General features: G+C 35.9%; 1 protein-coding gene across 6 annotated transcripts in view; it reads right to left on the minus strand.

The window, feature by feature from the left end:
* The window catches only part of SCAF8 (SR-related CTD associated factor 8), a 207,242-nt gene that overhangs the window by 160,610 nt on the left and 24,740 nt on the right, over window positions 1-21,892 (minus strand). For 4 of the 6 annotated variants that reach the window (XR_003993556.1, XR_003993557.1, XM_030499936.1 and 1 more), the window contains exons 3-13: window positions 21,165-21,209; window positions 17,428-17,589; window positions 14,287-14,443; window positions 12,536-12,666; window positions 10,208-10,384; window positions 6,126-6,205; window positions 5,592-5,709; window positions 3,040-3,171; window positions 2,784-2,896; window positions 2,136-2,329; window positions 9-109 (exon numbers count right to left, since the gene is read on the minus strand). Coding sequence is in view for 4 of the 6 variants with exons in the window: in XM_030499936.1 (XP_030355796.1) it covers window positions 9-109; window positions 2,136-2,329; window positions 2,784-2,896; window positions 3,040-3,171; window positions 5,592-5,709; window positions 6,126-6,205; window positions 10,208-10,384; window positions 12,536-12,666; window positions 14,287-14,443; window positions 17,428-17,589; window positions 21,165-21,209 (1,410 nt within the window). In the remaining 2 variants the exon portion in view is untranslated. Of the gene's footprint in view, window positions 1-8; window positions 110-2,135; window positions 2,330-2,783; window positions 2,897-3,039; window positions 3,172-5,591; window positions 5,710-6,125; window positions 6,206-6,516; window positions 6,701-10,207; window positions 10,385-12,535; window positions 12,667-14,286; window positions 14,444-17,427; window positions 17,590-21,164; window positions 21,210-21,892 lie in introns of those variants that run through there. The other 2 variants (XM_030499937.1, XM_030499938.1) reach the window with 2 other exon arrangements.

Genomic DNA, 21,892 nt, shown 5'->3' on the forward strand with positions numbered 1-21,892 from the left:
TTACTTACATTAATTGACTCTATTTGTCCAAATTCTTCAAACAAGTTAGTTAAATCTTGCTGTGTGGCCTTCTTGTCTACTTGACCTACCCAAAGAGTAGTACTGCAAACTGTCAAGAGACACATTACCGTCAATCCAAACATGAGAATGTTTGCTTATAAAATACTCTATAGCATGGATATAAACGGCTTTACAATTACACAGAAATCGATGATCAAAAAGCAAGAACAGTAAATCTACTGTTTACTATACAGAGTTTAAGTACGTTAACAAAAATGTTAAAGGGTTAAAAGACACCAAATATTCAGTACAAGTGTTCACTCTTCTTGCTTCCTTTTCTTTCAAAGAAAATAGTTGCTTTAAAAGAAATGAGAAAAAAATCTGTAGATTATTAAACTGCAATAGAAATTACTTAGGAAAAGAAATATTCCATGTTCCATTAAAAACATGCCTCTAGGATTTAAAGACAGTTTTAAAGAAGTAAGACGAAGTTCCATCTGGCTAGAAGTGTATTATGGAAGGAACTTAACTGCAGTATTACACACTGCATTTTCACCTGAAAGAAACAGAAACTATATCTTTACTTTACCTGTGGGAACATGCCAGAAAGACAAACTTGGCTGATGCCCACCACTGAGCTGAAGATGTCCTTGATGCTTCTGACTCTTGTCAATTCCACCACTAGCCCAGATCCCTGCAATTTGTCTCCCAGACGCCTACCCCTGTTCTCCTTGCCAAATATAAATACTCAGCATGGACATGTGAGCTAAAACATCCTTCTCCCATATTGTACATGTTTCCAATCATTTTGTCTCCAAAATATTTCCCAACCTATTTGTGTGAGCCTTGAAAAATTCATAGTACTTAACTCACTTAAAACAGGGTGATCTGATTAGGCTAATATTGGTGGTTTTCCTCAACCACCAATTACTAAGGTAATTGGTTGAGTAATTTATCTGAGTAATCTACCCAGGATCTTCAAGAATTGAAGGCAAAACAAAACCAGAGAACCTGGATCTCTTGGGCCTGCCCTATCCTAAAACAACGAAACATTCTTTCTTCATCATCATCTTGATGCATCACACATCCTTCCTGTACCAATCTTGCTGCATCCAACTGGAAACAAGCGTTGCGCATTCCTCCGCCAGCTAACACTTTCAGTTGACAGCAGTACTGAGAAAGACCAGCCCTAAGATTTCTCTTGGACAAAACTTGTTCCTCCCATGCGTGTAGATGGCCCTTTTGTTTCTCAGGGTGTTAAGCTCTATGAAACAATTCTTCAGACCTCAGCAAGTGGTAACAATGGTTGTCAATGAACAAATGTTATGAAGCAGAACACCTGTCATGTTAATTACCTATTCATTTATTTATTTATCACCCCCCCCCCCCCCCCCAAAGTTTCCACACTTCAGCCTTCTTAATATCTCCTTTCCACGAGCCAGGTCGCTTCACAGGACCTCAACTGCTGCTGGTCTTCATCAGGTCACTTAACATCCCTGTCTCCCAGCTCCCATCCATTCTGATTATAGTCCCCTGCTTTGGGGACTTTCCCAGTAGGCTGCTGGGAGAAATCTACACTATAAAACTGATTTGTCTCTTTTCATGTGAAAAGCCAGAGGAGAAAAATAAAAACCTCATCTAAACTACAGTACGGGTCTGAATTTAAAGCTACCTTGGAATGAATGTAAAATATTAACGTGAAGAGAACAGAAGAGTCTTTCCTTTGTAGAAAGGAATTTTAACTTCTTATCTTGTCAGATAAATGATACAGTGATATCAGCATACCAACTTTCAGATCAAGCACTGATCATCTTCAAATGCCCCACAGAAGATAACATTAAGGAGAAAGCAGATTGTAACTTAGGGACAACCCTTGCTACTCTCTGTTCAGAAGTAAAATCACTGGTGCAACACTATGAGTAAAATCATCAGCAGAACACTATGATACTTGCTTTCCTCTAAGATGAAATGATGAACCTAAGTTGTACGAAACATCAGAAATGAAACTTACAAGAGAGAATATGGTTACTGTATTTTTTAAGAGTACTCAAGCTAAATCTTCTTCTTTCAATGAAAACCAAGCCTTTGTTCCGTTCAATACTACATTATTAAAAGAGTAACTAGCTGCTACTTACCACTTAGTGTTTTTGACCGTATAGGAGGCAAACCCTTTTTCTGACGTTCTTTTTCCCTTTCCCTTGCCCTTCTCTCACTGGAATATGACCGAGATGACTTTCTCTTCCTTTCTCTTGATCTTGAGCGTGAACGTTTTCTGTGTTTACGCTTACGAGAACCAGACCGTGACCTCGACCTTCGTTTTCTTGGTGACCTACAAAATACCTCATTTCAGTATGCTGAGTTAAAAAAAAAAAAAAAACCAAAACTATTTGTCTTCTAACCATAAACTTTAAGCATGATACAGACACTTCTGTTATGTTCAGTAAAATTGCTTCAGGAAATAAGCTTAATGTCATTAGTGTGAGAACTAGAAAATGTTCTGTAACAGCATTTCTCTGGTACAGAAAACCTGTCCAGCTGGCTAGCGTAAGTTATTTTTGTTACGTGAACAAGTCTTAAAAAATTTAAAGTAAAACACAGATATGAAAAATGAACTCATACAGAAAGTCTGCATCTAACACACAAATATTAAAAGAACACATTCTTTTCATTTCCAAAAACTGCTCATGACAATTTTGGAAAACACAGAATTGAGACTGATAATCACAACTTGCAACTTTGATGCAAAAACCCTTCATTCATGTAATACAAGTTAATCATGAAACCTTGAACGAGATCTTGAGCGAGTTCTTGATCTTGAACGAACAGCTGATTTCTTTTCTTCTTGTTCAAAAATCTCTTCTTCAGCAACATCCTGACCTTCATCTATATCCATGTCCTGAGGTCAGACAGAAGAGTTGTTCAATAACATTTAATAAATACACTCGCAGTATATATGACTATATGAAAGCATACATTTTGAAATCATCTTAGTATGTATTTTCCTTCCAACTTCTGTAATCAAATTTATAACAGTTTTACCTGTTGTTGAATATCCATTGAATCATCTACATTTGCTTCCACTTCTAAAAACTGCTGCTGACTGCTCCCTTGTGATGGTGATGCAGAGTGCTCTGAACCAAAATTTCCTTCTTGATTCTCCTCAGGGCTTGCCTAAATAACAAATAATAATAATATACCATTAAAAGCCTCATAATTCAAAATGCTTACTGTGTCAAAATGGAATACTATATGAAACAATTGTTCAAATATCTCTGAAAAATTATTTAGCAAGTTTATCTTATTTGCAATACCAATTTAACCAGTTAAAAACTCCAAACGTTCCTACACTGTGTGATTTGAGACAAGTTTACTACAAGATAAAGGAAGATGTCGTGTCATTTATGCCAGGACATCAATTACAAGAGACCTACCAAGACAAGCAGTCTTAAAAAACCACCAAAATTTAAAAATGTAAAATACTAAATGTGTTGTTGATTTGCTAGAGGAAAAGCTGTAAGGGCCTGTACACTGGACTGAAAGTACAGATTTGGTATAAATATCTGTAAGATATGAAACACATTCAAGAAATGCAGATAATGCAGTGAAAATACTCAGAAATGCTATTAGAACAAGTTTGAAAAGTAACATTAGACTTATAATCCTGTAATATTGCAGGTAAACACCTCAGTGATTCTCATTACATTTTCACTTTAATTAAACAAATGCTGGGTATCCTACCTGCCAGAAGAATGGTAGAAAGTTAGGAGAATGACATGTAGTACCAAGGCTGGTTTGTTTTACCTTCATATTTTTTGAATAGCTTGAAATAATGGTTTGCAGAAACATAAAAAATTCTGCTATAATTCAGTTAATGCATTTGCTTTCTAACATTGCCTCATTTTCCTTATATTCATTATTCTTCAACAATCTGTTTCTTGGTATCAATTCCTACATTTCTTGTTGCTCCTTCTGTCTCTGTCCTCTATCCTCTCCTCCTCTCCCTCTGCTTCTAATCAGATGCTTAATAATTTTGTTTTGTGTTTTATCTTTCCTTCTTTTTCCCTTAATCTTTCTCACTGATGCTTAAACATGAAATTAAAGAAAATTTTCCTCATAACACACTGCTGTCATTACAGCAGAAGTTTGTATCTTTAGGCTGCTTTCAAGGTGAAAATGAAACTTCGTCTCCATATTGACTAGACAAGAAACTCAAGAAACTGAGTGGATGAACGGAAACAGCTTCTGGACTTGGAATAGAAGATCAAATATTAAGGGGTGAGTCATACGAACATTGTACTCATAAATGTACCATAACTTAATTTCATAGATGGAAGTAAAGTATAATTCTGTTTATTTTACAGTAAGGTAGGTATTCAGCATTTTTATTTTCAAATTAGATAGTTACTTTCAGGTACATTACATCAAAAGCTCCTAAAACAGACGCACTCTTCAAAGTTATATTGCTTTACAACATTTTAGTGTGTAAAGCCAGAAATTGCTAGACAGCCATCACATATAAAAAAGGCATTTAATCTGTAGCTATGTTGTACAATCTTTCTCAGTTATTGTGCTTAAATGAAAAATGAAAATAAAACACAGTAAAATAAAGCAGTAGACTAAGAAAATAATATCTACTAAAAATTAAATTACTATTTTACTAAAGTCACAAATTCAAAACTCAAATTATGGTCTTGACTGAAAACTGAGCAACTGCACTTTCGTACAGGTTAAACTAAAACCCCCAACAGATGTTTGTTAAGTTTGTGCTCCCTTAGATTTTCTTTCTGAGATTCCTATTTTACTGTGAAACTAGTTCCAAAAACTTCACACAAAGTCCACTTTACATCTGGTCAGCAGCAAGACAGAATAAACTTTCGGGGGTTTTTTTTCTAATTGGATCAGGCTTTGGGATCAGGAAGGGAAAAGAGGAGCTAAATACCAAGGACAAACCTCAGAAGAAATAAGCCAGTGTACCTCAATGGAGAGAGAGGACCCAATTCACACAGTGGAGAAGGAATCTTGGGTTGTCTCCAGCATCAGTTCTTAATTAATAATTTCTGAGGAAATTCATGACTCTATTCTTTAGCTCAGATTCTTCAACAGAATGAGACATTTATTAGCCAAGATTTACAGCCTGGGAGAGGAAATGAAAGCTATCCTCATCCTCTATTCTGTCCTCTTGATGGTTCTGCAGCAGCAGCTTGCACGCTGCTCTCCCTTCACATCAGGGACATAATCACTCCAGTGCTCACCCCTTTCTATCTGACAGCAAGAGAAAGGCTTTCTTTCTCCATATAAAGAGCTGAACAACCAAAGCACAATCAGTCTGTAACTCAGCTAAAAGGTACTCTTTCCCGAAAGAAGCAAAATGTACACCCCACACATCTGGTTGTACTTTTTTTCCCTTGCTTTAAGCACTTTCTTCTGCTTATTCCACTTACTCTGCCAGCTTCTGTTAGATGACCAGCTAGTGACAAAGACTTTCACTATAAGAGAAGTGTCAGTAACAAGACATTTTTTTTTGTCCTGGAGTATGAATTTTATCAGTGGAGAACATAATTATTATGACAGCCACAAGATGGAGTTCTTACCTTTTGAGGCTGCTGTTGCTCCAGAAGCTGTTGTCTGAGGTGTTCTAAATTTTGCTGCTGTAGCTGTTCAGCTAGTTGGTGAAAAAGGGAGTTGTTCACAGATTCTGGTACTAAAGGCCTAAAACGAAATAATTTGAAGAAAAAAAAACCACAACCGTTTTTCTCTTAGTTTAAATAGTTGGTAAACAGGTCTTCACAACTGAGTTTCAAGTTTAACTAAAAATGTAAAATAATGAAGACAATGTAACTAGTTCTACCTTCTGTTACCATCATCATCACATTAACGCTATGAATATAATTAACAAAGTGAAGAACATGCTAACTTCTAAGATGAAGGCAACAAAACTTCTGGCACAGACTCATATTTTTAAAACATGTGTTTCATAAATTTAGGGAACTGTCTTTTCTCTTCCTATTGGTTTAGTATACTTATGCTCTAAAAGAAACAACATTTTCCTTACTATTTAATCCTAATGTTCAACTAGTGTCAGGCAGATTTTAGCATTTTCCATAAGAAACATAGCTTGATCTTACAGTTGGGAAGTGGGAGTTTCTTTTTTAGGCTCTTCATTTTGTTCAGATTCTTCCCCGAAGTCAAACCTGTCCATCAGCTTCTAGGAGAAAGCAAAGTAAGCATTACTGAGTACACCTTATATGTCTCTTTATGTATATTTACTTTTCAAAAGAAAAATGCTCTTATTTCTCAAGTTGAAAAAAATAAAAAAGGATGGCAAATAACCTGAATAAAATTAAACGTCATACTGCTACTGCTATCAAACTCTCGAATGCATCAAATACCAAATTTTGTCCATGGCTTTCTTGAGCTCTGGCTGCTGTTACAAGTACAACCACATGTTCTTTCCATAGTAAATAACAGCTAGTATGGAGAAAGGCTTAAATAAAGATTAATTTTATGTAATGGTACCTTTAATTAGAAGAAATTACTACGAAGAGACCAACTATTCAATCCTTTGGCAATCAGCAAACTGCTCTGCTCATATCAAGAGAAGAGCTACAGCTTGATTACTTCGCAAAGAATTACTGTATTTTCACACACGTGTCATTTAGACAACCTGAACTCCTTCAAATATACTGCTCCTTGAAAACAACTTCTCACATAGTCTGCAAAAAAAATCAAAGCAAGTAGTTATCATGTAAGAGGAATAAGCCTCCAGAGGGATAAAAAGAAAGGTATCTGACAGGGAAAAAGAAAAACTTCAATAAATCTCCTACTTTATCTGTAAAGATGTCTACACTGTAGTTTCTGCTGAACTAAAAAAGTTTGGTTTGTTAATTTTTAAATAGCCCAGAAGCATTTCAGTAGCATTTTACTTTCTTGAAGATAAGACTGAAGAAGCATGAAGAAATACAAAAACATTATTTGTCACTGAGATAGGTTTTTTTCAGTAACTATATATTGATAGTGCAGTGCTATCAAATCCATATGCATGCATCTTTACACCATGGAAGTTTTCTGAAAAACAGAGTTAATGCTGTACTACAAACTGCCATAACTTCTTCTCAAACCCTGGGCTTAGAAGTTAAAAACAAAAGAATGAGAATACGGGGCAGTCATCCAAAATACCACGACAAAAACATCTCCAGTAACAAGCCCTGATGATTCGGTAGCCAATTTTCTTTCTCGGGATGCTCTATTTAATCTCAATTACTGGAGTCCAGCAAGAAGAACAAAGCATTAGCTAACTAAGAGACTGAACAATCAAGAATTTTTAGAACTATTTTCCCAATGAAATAATCTGAGATATATATATATATATATATAAAAGCAGGATTGAGAATACCTCTGAGAAAACACAGAAGAAACATCCAGTTTGTCAATGTCTTTTCTGTACGGGGGCAGAACCAGCAAAACCAGATGTGGTACTCTAGATGCAGTCTAGAGTAGGTAGGATGTCTAGATGGGATGATCATTTCCATCAATCACCTCACTATACTCCTGTTCACAGAGCCCTGGATGGTGTCAGCCCTCTTTGCTGCCAGGGTACCCTGCTGGCTCCTGCGCTGTTGTTATAAGTGTACTTGTTAACAATTTCTTTTTTTATAAAGACTAAAACCCCAAAGATTAAACAACTGGATGTCTGGTACTCAAACAGTCTAGTGTTGCTGTTCATTGTACTGTTCTGACACCTTCGTTTTTGATAATTAGATCTCTAACAGTATCATCAACTGCAACTGATGCACTTTGCGTTAAATATAAAACTATTGCAAGCTCTCTAAAATGCATACAAAACCTCTAGAACTTCAGAAACCCTGGAAGATCACTAAGAAAGATCTAGATCTGTCAGCAGGATGCAAAGCATTCCCAAAACTTCTCCGCTTAAAAAAAAATCTAGTTTACCATTTTTATTTCATTTGGGCATACTATTTGGATTTTATTACTAGTTACTTTGAAGCAGCTCTAGTCTGGCCCTGTCAACTGAGTGCTCATTAGCAATTGTAGCCTATCTTTTGCTTTAGCTTAATCTAAATACATCTACTTTACGTATTCAAGATTGCTCTGCAATGTGAAATGATGTGGGGTACATGTAAACAATCAAAAGTTTCACCTCGAAAGCACGCTCCTGATTCAAGCTGAAACACTTGCACTTATAGGTGCTTCCTATAAAAGTAAATATTTCCTTTTTAACACTTTTTTTATTAAGGGTGCCACGTCTAGTAAAATATATACATACAATTAAGCATATAATAAAATGGATATAGTCTAATAAACAATTACATCATTATACTTGTGGTCTTCAGATATTGAGAAGTAGGATTCAGATGCCAGATGATATTGGTGCTGATAAAAACCATTAAAAAAAGCAAGAAAAATTATTATCCCCAAACCTTACTGCAAAATTAAGATTGCCCATTAATATGTAATTAATATGTACTCTTCTATAATGCCTAGACTTAGACTGAGATATCCTCCAGCCTCAGAAAAAGAAGAATATAGGTATGGTAGCACCAACGTTCTATTGAAAAAAGGAAAAAACAAAACCAGAGGAAATTCTACAACAACATGCTATTTCTGCAAAGCAGCCTAAATAATCTTTGAGTAAAAGCCTCAATGGACTAACAAGACACAGATCAGTTCATTCATAAAGATGCTACAGAACACTGGACAAGGAATTTGAGATGTGTTATAATCTGCAGCTACTTGCATAATGCAGAACTGAAGTACAGATCACATACATGAACACAACTCTTTCACAACTTACAAGAACAAATCAACACTGCATGCTTACTGGAACTTTGGATGTAAATTACCACACTGCCAGAAGAATTCCTCCCACAACACTTACCTTCTAAGTCCCAGAAATCAGAATCACATAATGACAAGACTCTTGTATACTATTTACTAGCATCAGCTAACTAAAGAGCATCAAGCTGAATTCACACAAGGTGTATAAACCACTCAGCAGAATGCCAATTCCTTCTGTTTTCTCCAGTTAAGTTGTCCGACATTCATGACACCCATACCTATGAATACACCTATCCATGTAAATGCTGGAATTGAAGTGAACAGAATAAACCCTAATAAGATGCACTATTATTAATTTTTGGATCTAAATATTGAGGCAGTCCCTATTAAGTAATGCATTCATTCCCTGAGATTTTACTGTACTCGAGTTGATGGTTACAGCTGTGATACATCTTGAGTACAGGCCATTTTTTCCCTTTTATTTTTACAGCTGCATTACTTTCATTAGTCATAACAACTCTTTATTATTTCACAGATTTGAGTTTAGCTGGACAAATTTGAGAAATAAAAGATAAATTGTCCTAAAACTTTCAACTCAGCACTTGTGAAGTTCTGAGCAGCTAATTGCCTGAAAAAGAGATTATCTGGGTTAGGGAAAAAAGGGAGTTTTGCTTCTCTGACTGTTACTACTGTAATTTCCAGCATGGTTATTGCTATCTGGCATTCAACTATACTAAATGTCTTAAATTCCAGCATTCTGGGTTGGGGTTTTTTTTGTTTTGTTTTGTTTTTTTTAGATAGGCACATATGTTGCAACACACACAAAGTTTCTTTACCTACAGAGTTGGTCTGGTTTGGGTTTTATGTTTTGACTTCCTCTAAAAAGCGTGACATGACTAGTTTTAACTACAGCCATAAACTTCTTTCTTCACTTACTATCACTTTGTGGCTAAGATCAGAAGTTTTCTTGGCATTTACAATGTACAAAAATTACAAGCCTAGTCACATTTTACTCTTTCTGGAAAATAGCATAGATCATAAACACAGGAAAGGGAAGCACAAGACGTGCTCAATTCTCACTGCTGTGTTACAAAGGATGAAGAAAAAGATGTAACAATGGCTTAACTTTGCTAAATCACATCCATCTTCATGCTTGATGACCCTTATGCACCCCGTTCCAACTCGAGGTATCCTATGAAATGTCTTTTAGCCCTAAACTCATGTAAAACTAATATTTTCATTTTTACCACTCTCTAGACTTTTTTTCATTTTCAAGATAGAGCACTTCACAATATATTAATGTATTTTTAAAATCTCTGAAGTCAAACAGTAAAATTCAAAGGAAGACTCTTTCACTTACATATATTTTAACACTAAATATTTCTTCAAACTTCTATTATCTTACTTCTACCTTATTAAAAGAGACGCTCTGTTCCAGTGGATTAAGTGTGTTAGCAGCAGCAGCTGCAGCTGTAAGTTGTGCTGTGAGGGCCTGCAACTGAACAACAAGACCAGCATCCAGAGCTTGAAGTAGTGAAGGCTGAGGTTTCTGCTGCTGTATCTGCAGTGTCTGTATCAACTGCTGAAGCTAAAAGAGAAAAGATAACAAATGCATTAAATAAAAAAGTCTTTTTTTTTTAAGCAAAAAACAAACCTAGTATTTTCCCCTTCCAATTAGGGGAACCAAAAAAAAAAGAAAGACCTCAGGAATGCAGTATCATCTAACCTATAGCTAATAGTTCATCTTTATTTGTTTTCATTTATGGCAAGTTTTGTTCCCACTTACTGGCTAATTTGTTTTCTGTAGCTGATAAGATATGCAGATGCTTCTTCCTCCTAACTTGCTCTGACAGGTTGCATGATGACCAGTCACCACTCAGGATTTCCTGCTTTCTAGGGTTCCCTCTCTTCTGTTTCTCCAGTTTGATTCCTTCTGACCTGAAAAAAATCTGTTAGCCTACTTCAGCTTCCTAAGGGCCCACGTATATTAGGAAAATCTGTATGCTGTAACATTTGTGTAGAGAAAGTAACTGCACTCTTGCAAGCTCCACTTTAAGCTGATGCAACAGGTCTATATGAAGAGTTTGCACTAGTGTCTCTGGATTAGTCACACTGAAAATCTCTGTCACACTGAACTGTGCTGATTGAATGCAATTCCTTTGCTCTGTTAACAAAAGACAAAAAGCAAATTGACCAGGAACTGGGAATAAAATTTGAACATCCTTCAATGGCACAGACTCTGGGCTCTGTATAGGACTACCTTAGGACAAAATTTGCCTAGATGCAATGCTGAACCAGAAGCAGCCACTCTGGGGCAACAGATGTATGGTAACAACAAAGTATGTTACAGTAAAAACAAAGTATGGGTAATGTCAAAAGACAGATGTTAAAACATACTATTTAAAAATAGAGTTTGGTGTTTCAAATATTATTTAAAAATAGTTTTGGGGGGTGGTGTGGTGATTAGGGTGGTTGGTTCGTTTTGAACAGATTTACCTTAACACAAAAGGAAAAAATATTATTCCTATGGAAAAAAGCTTTTCTAATGTACCATGGAATTAGCGGAAGCAGTCTTTTGACCTTCCAAGAGGTAAACGCCTGGAGCCTTACCGTTGGGGTAGTCCTGAAAAAGAGGTTGAGCAAATCCAGTCTCTGGATACTGGATTATACCTTTACATTCATAGTCTACCTCCTCGTGGGGTTCACCACTGATCTTATCCCTCCCTTCTTACCAGGGCTCACTAGAAACTGCATAAGCTGATTACGTTGATCATTTTTTTCACAATGCATCAAAGATGTATGATCCTTTTTCAGGATTGTTTTAGAGTGACCTTTTGATAATGTGAAACAACTCTTCCTATTTTTTAAAAACAATCATACAGACTCCTACAGCTGAGCCTCCAAAAATGCTTCCATTATTCTTCTACCTTTACTGCAACGGGTAAAGCTGAAGAGCTTCCCTCTCTGTTCTTGGCTGATCCACAGAAGATGAGCAAATACGGCTGGTCCACCTTGTGCACTGCTCCGAGTAGGAAGGAATCAAACTGAAGAAGCAGAGATGGAAGCCCCAGAGTGGGAAAATCCTGGGTGGTCACCATTCTAGCTGTTTTCACATTCTTGCTGGTCACATCGTTTTCACTCTGCCCTCTCCTAGACTTCGAATTTATCTACATGCCCTCTCATACATAAAACACAATCTTCAGATGAAATCAAAGACACTGGTGCTTAGGAGGGGGGCAGGTGGAGTGGCACGGAGAACAGGAAAAAAAAAGAGACCAAGAATCAAAGCAAATGCTGCAGTTCACCTACCAATCCTAGAGATCTGCATGTACATATTTACTGTATACCCAGCTTATCTCCACACTTCTACTTAGGACCATATTTTCCCTCTCCCCATATCCATTTTCTTCAGCATTTTACCATTTTGAACAAAATACCCAACGTCATTTCTTTGTGATGTGCAGTCTTTAAAACCTTCATTCGCTTCTCATCTGCATAATGGTTTTCTTTTGCTTCATCCTTTTTTTCTTTAAAATTGCATTACTGACTTTCCACATCTTTTCCAGTCTCACTTAACATCCCTTCCGTCTTCAAGAGCTATTCCACTACCTTTCTTCCACATTTCACAAAGTGCATTCCACAAACTAAGAGATACTCACTAAAGCCATATTCCTTAAGTGTACTTTAAAGACACAAAGTATCACACAGTGTACAGTGTAACTGTCTACAAAATATTTACCTGTTGGCCTTGAGGACTCTGTAAAATCTGTGCAACAGCAGCAAGGGTATCTGTATTAGCAATCTGAGATACCCAAGGGTCAGGTAAACTCTGCACTACATTAGCTGGAGTAACTGGAGTCACAGGTGTTCCTAAAAAAGAGAAAATCCAATGCCAAAATAGTTGAACATACAGAACTAGAAATTGTGTTAGAAGAAAGAAAAGAAAACCCTACCTGCTATTACTAAATAGCGAGAAAACACTGTATTAACATCAATTGAAACCATTCTTCTGACACACACATAGAGCACACAAAAATAACACAGACTCACATCAATGTTTCTCAAGTAGTAGGATTACTTTGTTTAGAGTAGTTCACAGCTCTTTCCATTATTGACCTATGGGGACTACTAACAAAAACATTGACAAAATGAATAGATTTCACACAGTAATCCAAACCATTTAGTGGAAACAATATATATCAAATGATAATTGTTAGTAATCTAATCAGAAACATCTGTTAGTCCAGAACTTGCTGGACTTGCACTTTATCCCCAGGAGAAGCCTAAAGGATGCTATTAGAAATTTCAACCTGCAGCAGCTGGATTCCTGAGGATTGCTTATTTTAGCCTTTTTTCTTCCTCAAGAGGAACACTGAGACTAAATCAGCAATCTGATAACTAGTTTCATGTCATAACCCAGAAGAATCCTCCATCCTTATAAATAGTCCTGCTTTTAGCTAAGAAGTAGAGATATGCCAATGGATGCTAAACGTAAATGACTAGATTAGCTGTTTTGAAAGACAATTCACATCAGAATTTTAAAAACCATTAGAGCAGACCTATGATTTCAGCAATTTAAACTAATCAAACTAAAGACAATAAAAAATATTGAGCTAGAAGATGCAGTAAATCCAATCCATGAGCTGGAATTTTCACATATTTACAGACACCAATGAAAACTAAGGTGGGTTTGTCCACCTCACTGCTTTTCAGCAGAGTATCAGCAAAAGGTGGGTGACAAAAGCAGTTCTGTATGTGCCAAACCCCAATTTCTATACGTAAAACCTTCTCTACTTCCCAATCCAGAATGAAAAAAATATCCACAAAGCAAAAAAAGTTGAAAAGCCAGTTCCCTGCCATCTACCTACACTAGTAAGGAAGATGCTTAGAGCACAAAACTACCAAGTCTGCATGTATAATAATGTTAATGTTTGGTAAATTGCGACATAATCCATGAGCAATTTTTTGCCGATGATTCTCCAGCAGAGAGATCTCTGACCCGAAGGAGAAGGAAGTATGTCACTGGCTGCAGTCTCTATTGTGCGGTTCTTCCCCCTTGAAATCACTGTCTGTTGGCGGGCAAAAGTTAAAGAAGCACTCTCTTGACATGATCCAGCAAGCTCAATCCTACAGATAGCAAAAAGCTGCTGATGTACTCTTTCATGTCTCTCAATTGTGGCACCACTAACAAAGATTGTTAGGTTTTTAACTTGTCAGTGATCTACTGTTTTGACTTTAGAGAGCAAAACTAGGTCTTATTGCACTGTTACTCAACCGGAATATACTTATACTGTTGGAAAGCAAGCACAAGAGGCTGCCTCTCTTGGTTTTGCTGTTTCCCTGACCAAGATGCTGCTCTATTTCTTTCTAGCATTTATTTGATTTGTCTAACGGAAACGAGTGAGATTTTTCAGCATGTTACCAGCCAACGCACCAAAGCTGACACAAGTGTTTTGATTCTAAGTATGATTTTAACCCATCTTTGTTTACCTGGTGTATTGTTGCTCATAGCAGCTGTAGTGCTCGGCAAGACAGGGGTCACAACTGGAGGAGGAATTCCTGCTGCCATATCCAAGAGAGGCTGAATAATTTCACTCTTGAACACATTATTCTTCTGCCATAAATTTAGCACTCTAACAATTTTACTCTAAAAGGAAGAAAGGATAACAGAAGATCTGAGTCATGCTTATATTTCTTGTTATTGTCCATTATGAAATTTTTAACTAGCAATGTCAATCCGTCTACATTGAAACACCTTTAGGTTTACAAACTGTAAAAGTCTTAAGAACAGTTACACTGGATCACACCGAAGATGTCTAAGCTATGAACCTGAAGCTGACCCTAGGCAACAGTAAAGACACACCATGCACATAGTGACAGTCTTTTCTCAACAGAAAATTAAATATATTAAAACAAAACAAATGCATCTAGCTCTTTTGTACCTTTACTTTTGGAAGATGGTATGGAAGGACAACTAATTTAAGTATTTTAAAGCATTATTAATAATTTAACTAAGGAATTATTAGTCTCCTCAACTTTTATGGTCAACATATAGGAATGCAATTTTAATCTACCTATGAACCAAAATTATTTATGTCCACTAAAAAGTAGGCATATACTGACAAGACTGCTCCATACTTTTATTACGAGAGCCATCAATACTGTGCAAGCTCTCTTGATAAAGTGAGGAATTTAAAAATTTAAATTTTTATAATGTATAAATAATGTAGGAACACAATTCCTACATATTGAAATTACACAGTAATACCAAAAACTGTGGATCATGGGTAAGGAAAAATCAAAATTAAGACTTCATACAACTCCATTACATGTAACTCATTGTTCAGCTTGCATTTCTATTCCACTGTTTTGATCTGCTCCCAAATGTTCTCTTTTCTCAGCTTCACTTCTACCAAAAGGCAAGGTTTTGCTTTATTTTGAAAAGTTGAATAGAAATATGTGTGATAGTAAAAGACCCTTGCTCAGATAGAAGAACAAAAAGTTCGTTGTATTATAAAGAGCAGAAAGTTCTTTATAAGATCTTGTGTTTGCTGTCATAAAGATGGTTTAATTATTTACATTTTATGAAATATGAACATAGAGTACTTAACCACAGGGTTTAAAACAGATTTAAAAACCCCTCTGTTTGCCCTGAACTCCAAGAGGATACTTCACTTTAATAGAGAGAAATGATAAATTTTCACTGCATGGAAGATGTAATTTAGAATTCCTTCTTCACCCAGAACAGGAATATAAAACTGTTTCTGTGCCTCAGTATCTATCTCCCCACTGCACTTCCCATCACTGAGCCAGACAAAGGAATCAGAGGGGTTTGTTTTGTTATTTTAAATAAAATGCTACTGTACTTCTGCTTGATTTAAAAGCAAAACAAAACCACATTTGCTTATATAAAGATAACTTGTGTTTCTCTGTCACACCTTTTAATCAGATTAAATATCAAAATGCTAGAAAACAGGACCATATCTTGGTATCTCTGACAGCACAAATTTTTGTTGGGTTAGATATATGGTAACCACTTTCACAGCAAAGACTTTCCTATAATACTGAATCCATATGCAATACAGCAGCAAGACTTCAGATTGTAAAATACATTTTCCCTAACTGAGGTGAAAAATATCCTAAAATCAACCTGATAGGAGCTTTACAAACCATAAACAGACTTTGCTTTACTCCCCCCTTCACATTAAACATGTCTAATGCAATACATTAGTTGCCATGCATTGAAATAGCACAGCATAAGTAGTGCTATTTCTTACCCTACAATAAATCTACTATATTTTTTTCTTAAATAGACACATACTGTGTGCTTGCACCCATCCTTGTGCCAGATCTCCTTCTTCAATAAGTCAGGCTATTTCTGCATTAGTGTATTTCCCAGAGTAGTAAACTAAATGATTATACAAAACAAACCAATACTGCTTAAGGAACACAATTAAATGAAGAAAAATATGTGAACTATCTTGTCTATTTATATATAAACCATTATGGAATAGAAGCAGCACACGTTGATCATGAAGATAACCTAAAACCAGACTGGAAAAACATCTTTTAACTTAATCTGTTCAGCAGTATCTCAGAACTCAGCTGCAGAAGAGAACACATTCATAGCAGTTTTTCCGACCACTTAAAATTTGCAGATCCTGACATACAAAGGTCCTAACTCCTCTAAAAAGGCAGGAATCTTAAAGACAACTGCAGGAGACATGCACTAGCTGAACTTGCCTTATTTAATCATCTTCCATGCATGCCTGGAGTTTCCAGATCTGCGGTTGAAAACTACAGCTGTATGAATGCATGTGAGTATTCAAAGAATAACTCGTCTTCCTCTTCCTGCAGTGTCCCCCCTCACTCGCTACTTCAGTCAATGACTCTATTACACAAATTGATGTGGAGAATAAAGCTTGTAGCATTTCCCATCTTTTTGCAATTTTTCAATTCAGTAAGAAGAAACTCTAGCTATTTTAAGATTAGTGACAAATGCGAAGGAAGTTAAACTGCCTGAAAGCTCTGCCTATTTCCAGTCAACCTATTATAAAAATAATGTGGTAGCAGTCTTGACTACTGTGGTCCAAGGGAACAGCTGAACTATTGGGTCAAACTATTCAAGTTCAGCCTTATTCAGTTGTTGGTTGATTCAGTATCAAAGGAAAGATAACTTTTAAGATACTTTGTTGCTTTTCTGTTGCTCCTTCAGTCCAAAACACGCTGTCTGGCACTGAAGATACCTGCTGCCAAGACAGACATCCTTTCCTTGACACTATACAAAACCTGCTCGCTCATTTTTTCACTGCAGAGGGGAAGAAATCAGTAAAAGACTGACTGTAACTCCCTGTCCTACCACATGCTCACTTAACTTTTTTCCTCATCAAAATACATTAACTCAAATCCACCTGGTGTTCTTGAAAACCTTTCCCAAAGTCTAATTAATCTAATTGGAAGCGTCTTCCCCCATCCCTACACTCAGACAAACAAAATCAAAGAAACACATATAAACATGTAAGTCTATAATTAGGTCCAATCTAGCAAGCAGAAAGCAAGATCAAAATCTTTCTTCCTCACAGATAACATACTAAAGATTGCTGTAATTAGCAAAATGTGTAAGTGGTTTACCTTGTCATCCCCAGGACAACGGTATAAGTTCTGGAAAGTGCTGATGATGTTATTGCTGAACCTTGGAGCGAATACATCCTTTTCTTGCCCAAACTGATGCCGGGACTGTCTCACAATGGAGTCAATGACATACAGACCAGGTACCTTGTATTCTGGTTTGCACTACAAAGAATGATGATTTAAAATACAGATATGTGAAACATAACAAAAAACACTGATGGCAGAATAAATATCAGTCCTCTTTAAACGGGTCAAAGTACTAATAAAATCTCTATTTAACAAATATTAACAAATCTCTATTTAACAAATTCTCCTAAAAAATGAAACTCACTCAAAACCAGCCAGCCTTTAACGTTCAAATTATCACATCTATATTCTGCAAATACGTAAATGGTTTAAAATCAATTTCCTACCACCAAAAAATTAACTTTTTAGAATCTAGCTATTAAAAATTAGCACATGAACCACACAGCCTTTTTAAATGCACACATCTATCTTAAGAGAACAGAATAAAGCATGGCCAAATTCTTAATAGTACATTGGTACTAGCTGTAAATACAATTCAAAATATTTTAGTCCTACTTTATAATCCAAGTCAACATTAAAGTTAACATTCGTTTACTTTATTTTACATTTAATTAGTGTTTGGCATACCCTCCCCTTGCCAGAACAAAAACATATTTTATGTGGACATCTGTTTGTTTGGGAATATTCAGTGATACTGGTCTGGAAAACTTGTATAATTTATGAACAGCATGGCATTTATAAAGCATGTCTGCTAACTATACTAATTACTTAGTTAATTTCACTTAACAAGTAAAGCTAAAACTTTCATGTTTTAATTGCAAAGTAACTGCACCAGAACTACTGCAAACAGTTTTAAGACAGAACGAAAAGCAGTACAAAAACATAAAGTCATCACCAGAATGGTGACTATAACTATATAGTCATACTATGACATGGATTTACTTCATGAATATTGGTTGTATACACTTATCACATAAGGTATTAGGGAAACATGGGAAAGTACACCCATTCCCTCTCTGATCCACTTAGTCTATAAACATATTACACAACACACTAAATTCATAATCTCTAATACAGTGCCAAACTCTTCAGACTATTAATTTTATTATAGCCTACATACAAACTTCATCTTCTGAAAAGTGCTAATTTGCTAATATTTGCAACCTTGAGAAAGCATTTATTTAGGATCATTACATAGTTCAGTGTATGTAAGTACGGCATTCCTTATTTTTAAGGATGCGCGTAGCATCCTTTTAAGAATAAATGTGCATTATGAAATTACAAAATTAAAATCTAATAGGATATAACAGTCTTCAGATAATAACCTCAATGTACTGTAGCTACTGAAAAGTTGAATTATTACCAAGAGCATTCCTCATACAGACCTGTATACAACTTTTTACAATATTCAAATTAAAAAACACGAAGATATTTAATAAGGAAACTCAGCAAACATGTTGGAATATTTAAAACCATGACATATACAGAAAGAAAAATATGATCATTAATAATACAGATTATAAAAAAGGATAAAAAAATTAAAACATAAAAAAAGAAGATGAGTTACAGCTGGGGATGTGAGCCTGCGTATCCCGAACCTCAGATGGATATTTTTCACAACAAATGTGGAATCTCAGTGGATGTTTCCCACAATAAAATTCTCAGTGGATATTTTCCACAACAAATATTCACTTATTTTCTGAGCAGGTCTAAGCAATAAAATAATTTGATCACTCAAAGGATTTATTCAAGTCTTGCTCTCACAATGGAATATCCTTACATATATGAAATGTGCTCATTTGACCTGTGAAATGATGTTTTGATGGAGAATAAAACAGACCAGTGATTTAAGTGTCACAAAACAAAGAACGTCATGGGCAATTATTTCACCTGAGTTTCAGTAACCTCATGAGATTAATTCTGAGGAAAGAAAATACTGGAGTAGTAAAGAATCAACAGTAAACTGAAATGGTACTGGCATCACTCTGGACAAGTCTATGGCAGATTTTAACAGAAGATTCAGCATCTTGAGCTTTAAGTGACTACTTCCAGAAAAAATAATCCAATTATCTTCCAAACCAAAAACCAAACAAAAACCCAAAACCCAAACAACCCACATCAAGTCCACTAAAGGGAAACATCTAATCCAGAGTGATCATTAACAAGGTTATCAATAACAACATCCATCTTCCTTCTCCAACCAGCAATGAACAGTGCAGAACTCCCTCACCAAGTAGTACTAGTCACTGAACACAAATGTACTCTTACTAGCTTGTGGAAAGGTCACGAACAACCAGTCCATTTTGTGACAAATGGCCACTCTTTCATTCAGAGGATAAATCTTCTCCCATGCCTCTGAATACAGAATCATCAATTACAACCACCACAACAAAAAGCGGTATTTGGAACTTGGGCAATTCCAGATTAATTTTGGCATGTGGAACTGCAAAGCGCTACTGATCTGAAATGGATAAGATGTACACCTGCTCTCATCCTCTGATGTTCACCTGTAGTATTAAACAAGGGTCAGAGGATATCGATACCATTTTTTAGAGGTGGAAGAAGTCACAGGCGATGCCCTAAAAGACAACTACTTGACAAACCACCAGCAGTGATGGTAAACTACTAGTCTTTGCTACTGCCATGAAACATACATGATACCTTTTCCACATAGGACTGACGTTCTAGTACCTAAATAATTAATTCATTAACTGTTCTGAGACAGTTAAAAACACGAGGCTGAAGCTGAGCCCTGCTGACACTGTCCAGCCACTGCCTAAAGCCACTGCAGCATACACTGGGCACCAAGAAATAAAAGGTAATGAGGAAGACAGGTTACAGACACAGAGCAATCCAGACCGCATGGTAAAATGGACAACAGAAGAAAAATTGCATCCAACATTGCAACATTAACAGACTAACTTCTCTAGCTTGTTTGTCAAAATAAAAAGGTAATTTGATCATAATTTACTCCTATTTACAAAAGGAGAAGAAATTCAGTACTAAAATGACCAACTGAGCAATCAGGTACAATGCAGACAAGGAAGGAAAACTCACAAATTGGAATCCATGCATTTCCAACTGGAGGTAAAATGCAGTTTTACCCAAGAATAATTAACTGTTGCAAGGAAACAAAATGCAATAAAATTCTTTGTTATTCAGAATCCTTAAATTAATACTGAATCTTCCCAAAAAGTAATTGCAGTCTAATCATATAAATATTTTTTGTTTTAAATTACTAGCAGGAACCACAAACTGAAATGCTACATCTCCTGCTACACAAAAGATAAGGCTGAATGGTCATCTTCCCTTCAGCTTTAAAAACTATGGGAAAACCTGGCAGAACAGCAACTGTTAACTCACCAAAACACAATTCCTTTGCAGTTATCTGTTCACATGGGCCACACTGACAGCCTCTTGTAACATTATATGAATACATACAGAAGTAGTCTCAAGACATTATCCACAGTCATTGAGATCAAAGTTTATCAAACATACAAAATGAGGACAAAGTATTGTCTTTCTGCATCATGGGCTATGATCAGCTACTGATTACAAGCAGAAACTGAATGTGACCAAAAACTAAACTAACACGTGATAAAAATATTAATCCATATGTGTACCTAAACCCTAACACTCTTCAATACTCTGTAATCCAAAATGAGGGAATTTTTCTCAGTGCTAACACAACATACCCGTGACTGACATACCTTTTGAATGAATTTCTCAACACTCTGTACAACGTGCTTGTAGAACTGAAAAATAAAACAGTATTTCAGAGGAGAAAATCTGAAGATCCGTACATTTGTTCAAGTCATGCAATACTGACAGTAGAACCAGAATCAGAAACACTGGTTTATTAACCAGCAATCCATTACCTACAGCTGAGTATGCTGTCCTCCTTGGAACATTAAACAGCATACGAAGAAAACAAATCTCACTTTTTCTTGCCTTCTGAAGGTTTTTTACACTGCGTTTTTTTAATAACATGCACTTCTTTAGTGAGAACTAAGAGAATAATAGAATTGTTCCTTCAAAACCATGGTTATTTCATTGTACACAACTGAAGATGTTAACCTAATGTTATTAAGCACAGCATGTGCTTGCCTGTATTTACTTTCCAAGTGTTCACCTTAATAACCTGAAATCATAGGTTCCTTCCTGAGTATAGGAAGACCTTATAACATCCATTGAATACTTTTTTTTTTTAAAGTTGGCCTGGTCAGGGGTTTTTTTATGGGTTTTGGTGGTGGTTGGTCAGGTTTTGGGGATTTTTAGGTGGGGTTTTTTTTTTTTGGTGAGTTTTTTTATATTTTGTTTTGTTGGGATTTTTTTTTAATCTTATGTATCACAATGGCTCTGTATCACCCCAATAACTACCTTACACAATTACATATTGTTATTGAAAGTATAAGAATGGAAGCAGCATTTCCATGTT

Source organism: Strigops habroptila, chromosome 10 (assembly GCF_004027225.2).
Source record: "Strigops habroptila isolate Jane chromosome 10, bStrHab1.2.pri, whole genome shotgun sequence".
NCBI lineage: Eukaryota > Metazoa > Chordata > Aves > Psittaciformes > Psittacidae > Strigops > Strigops habroptila.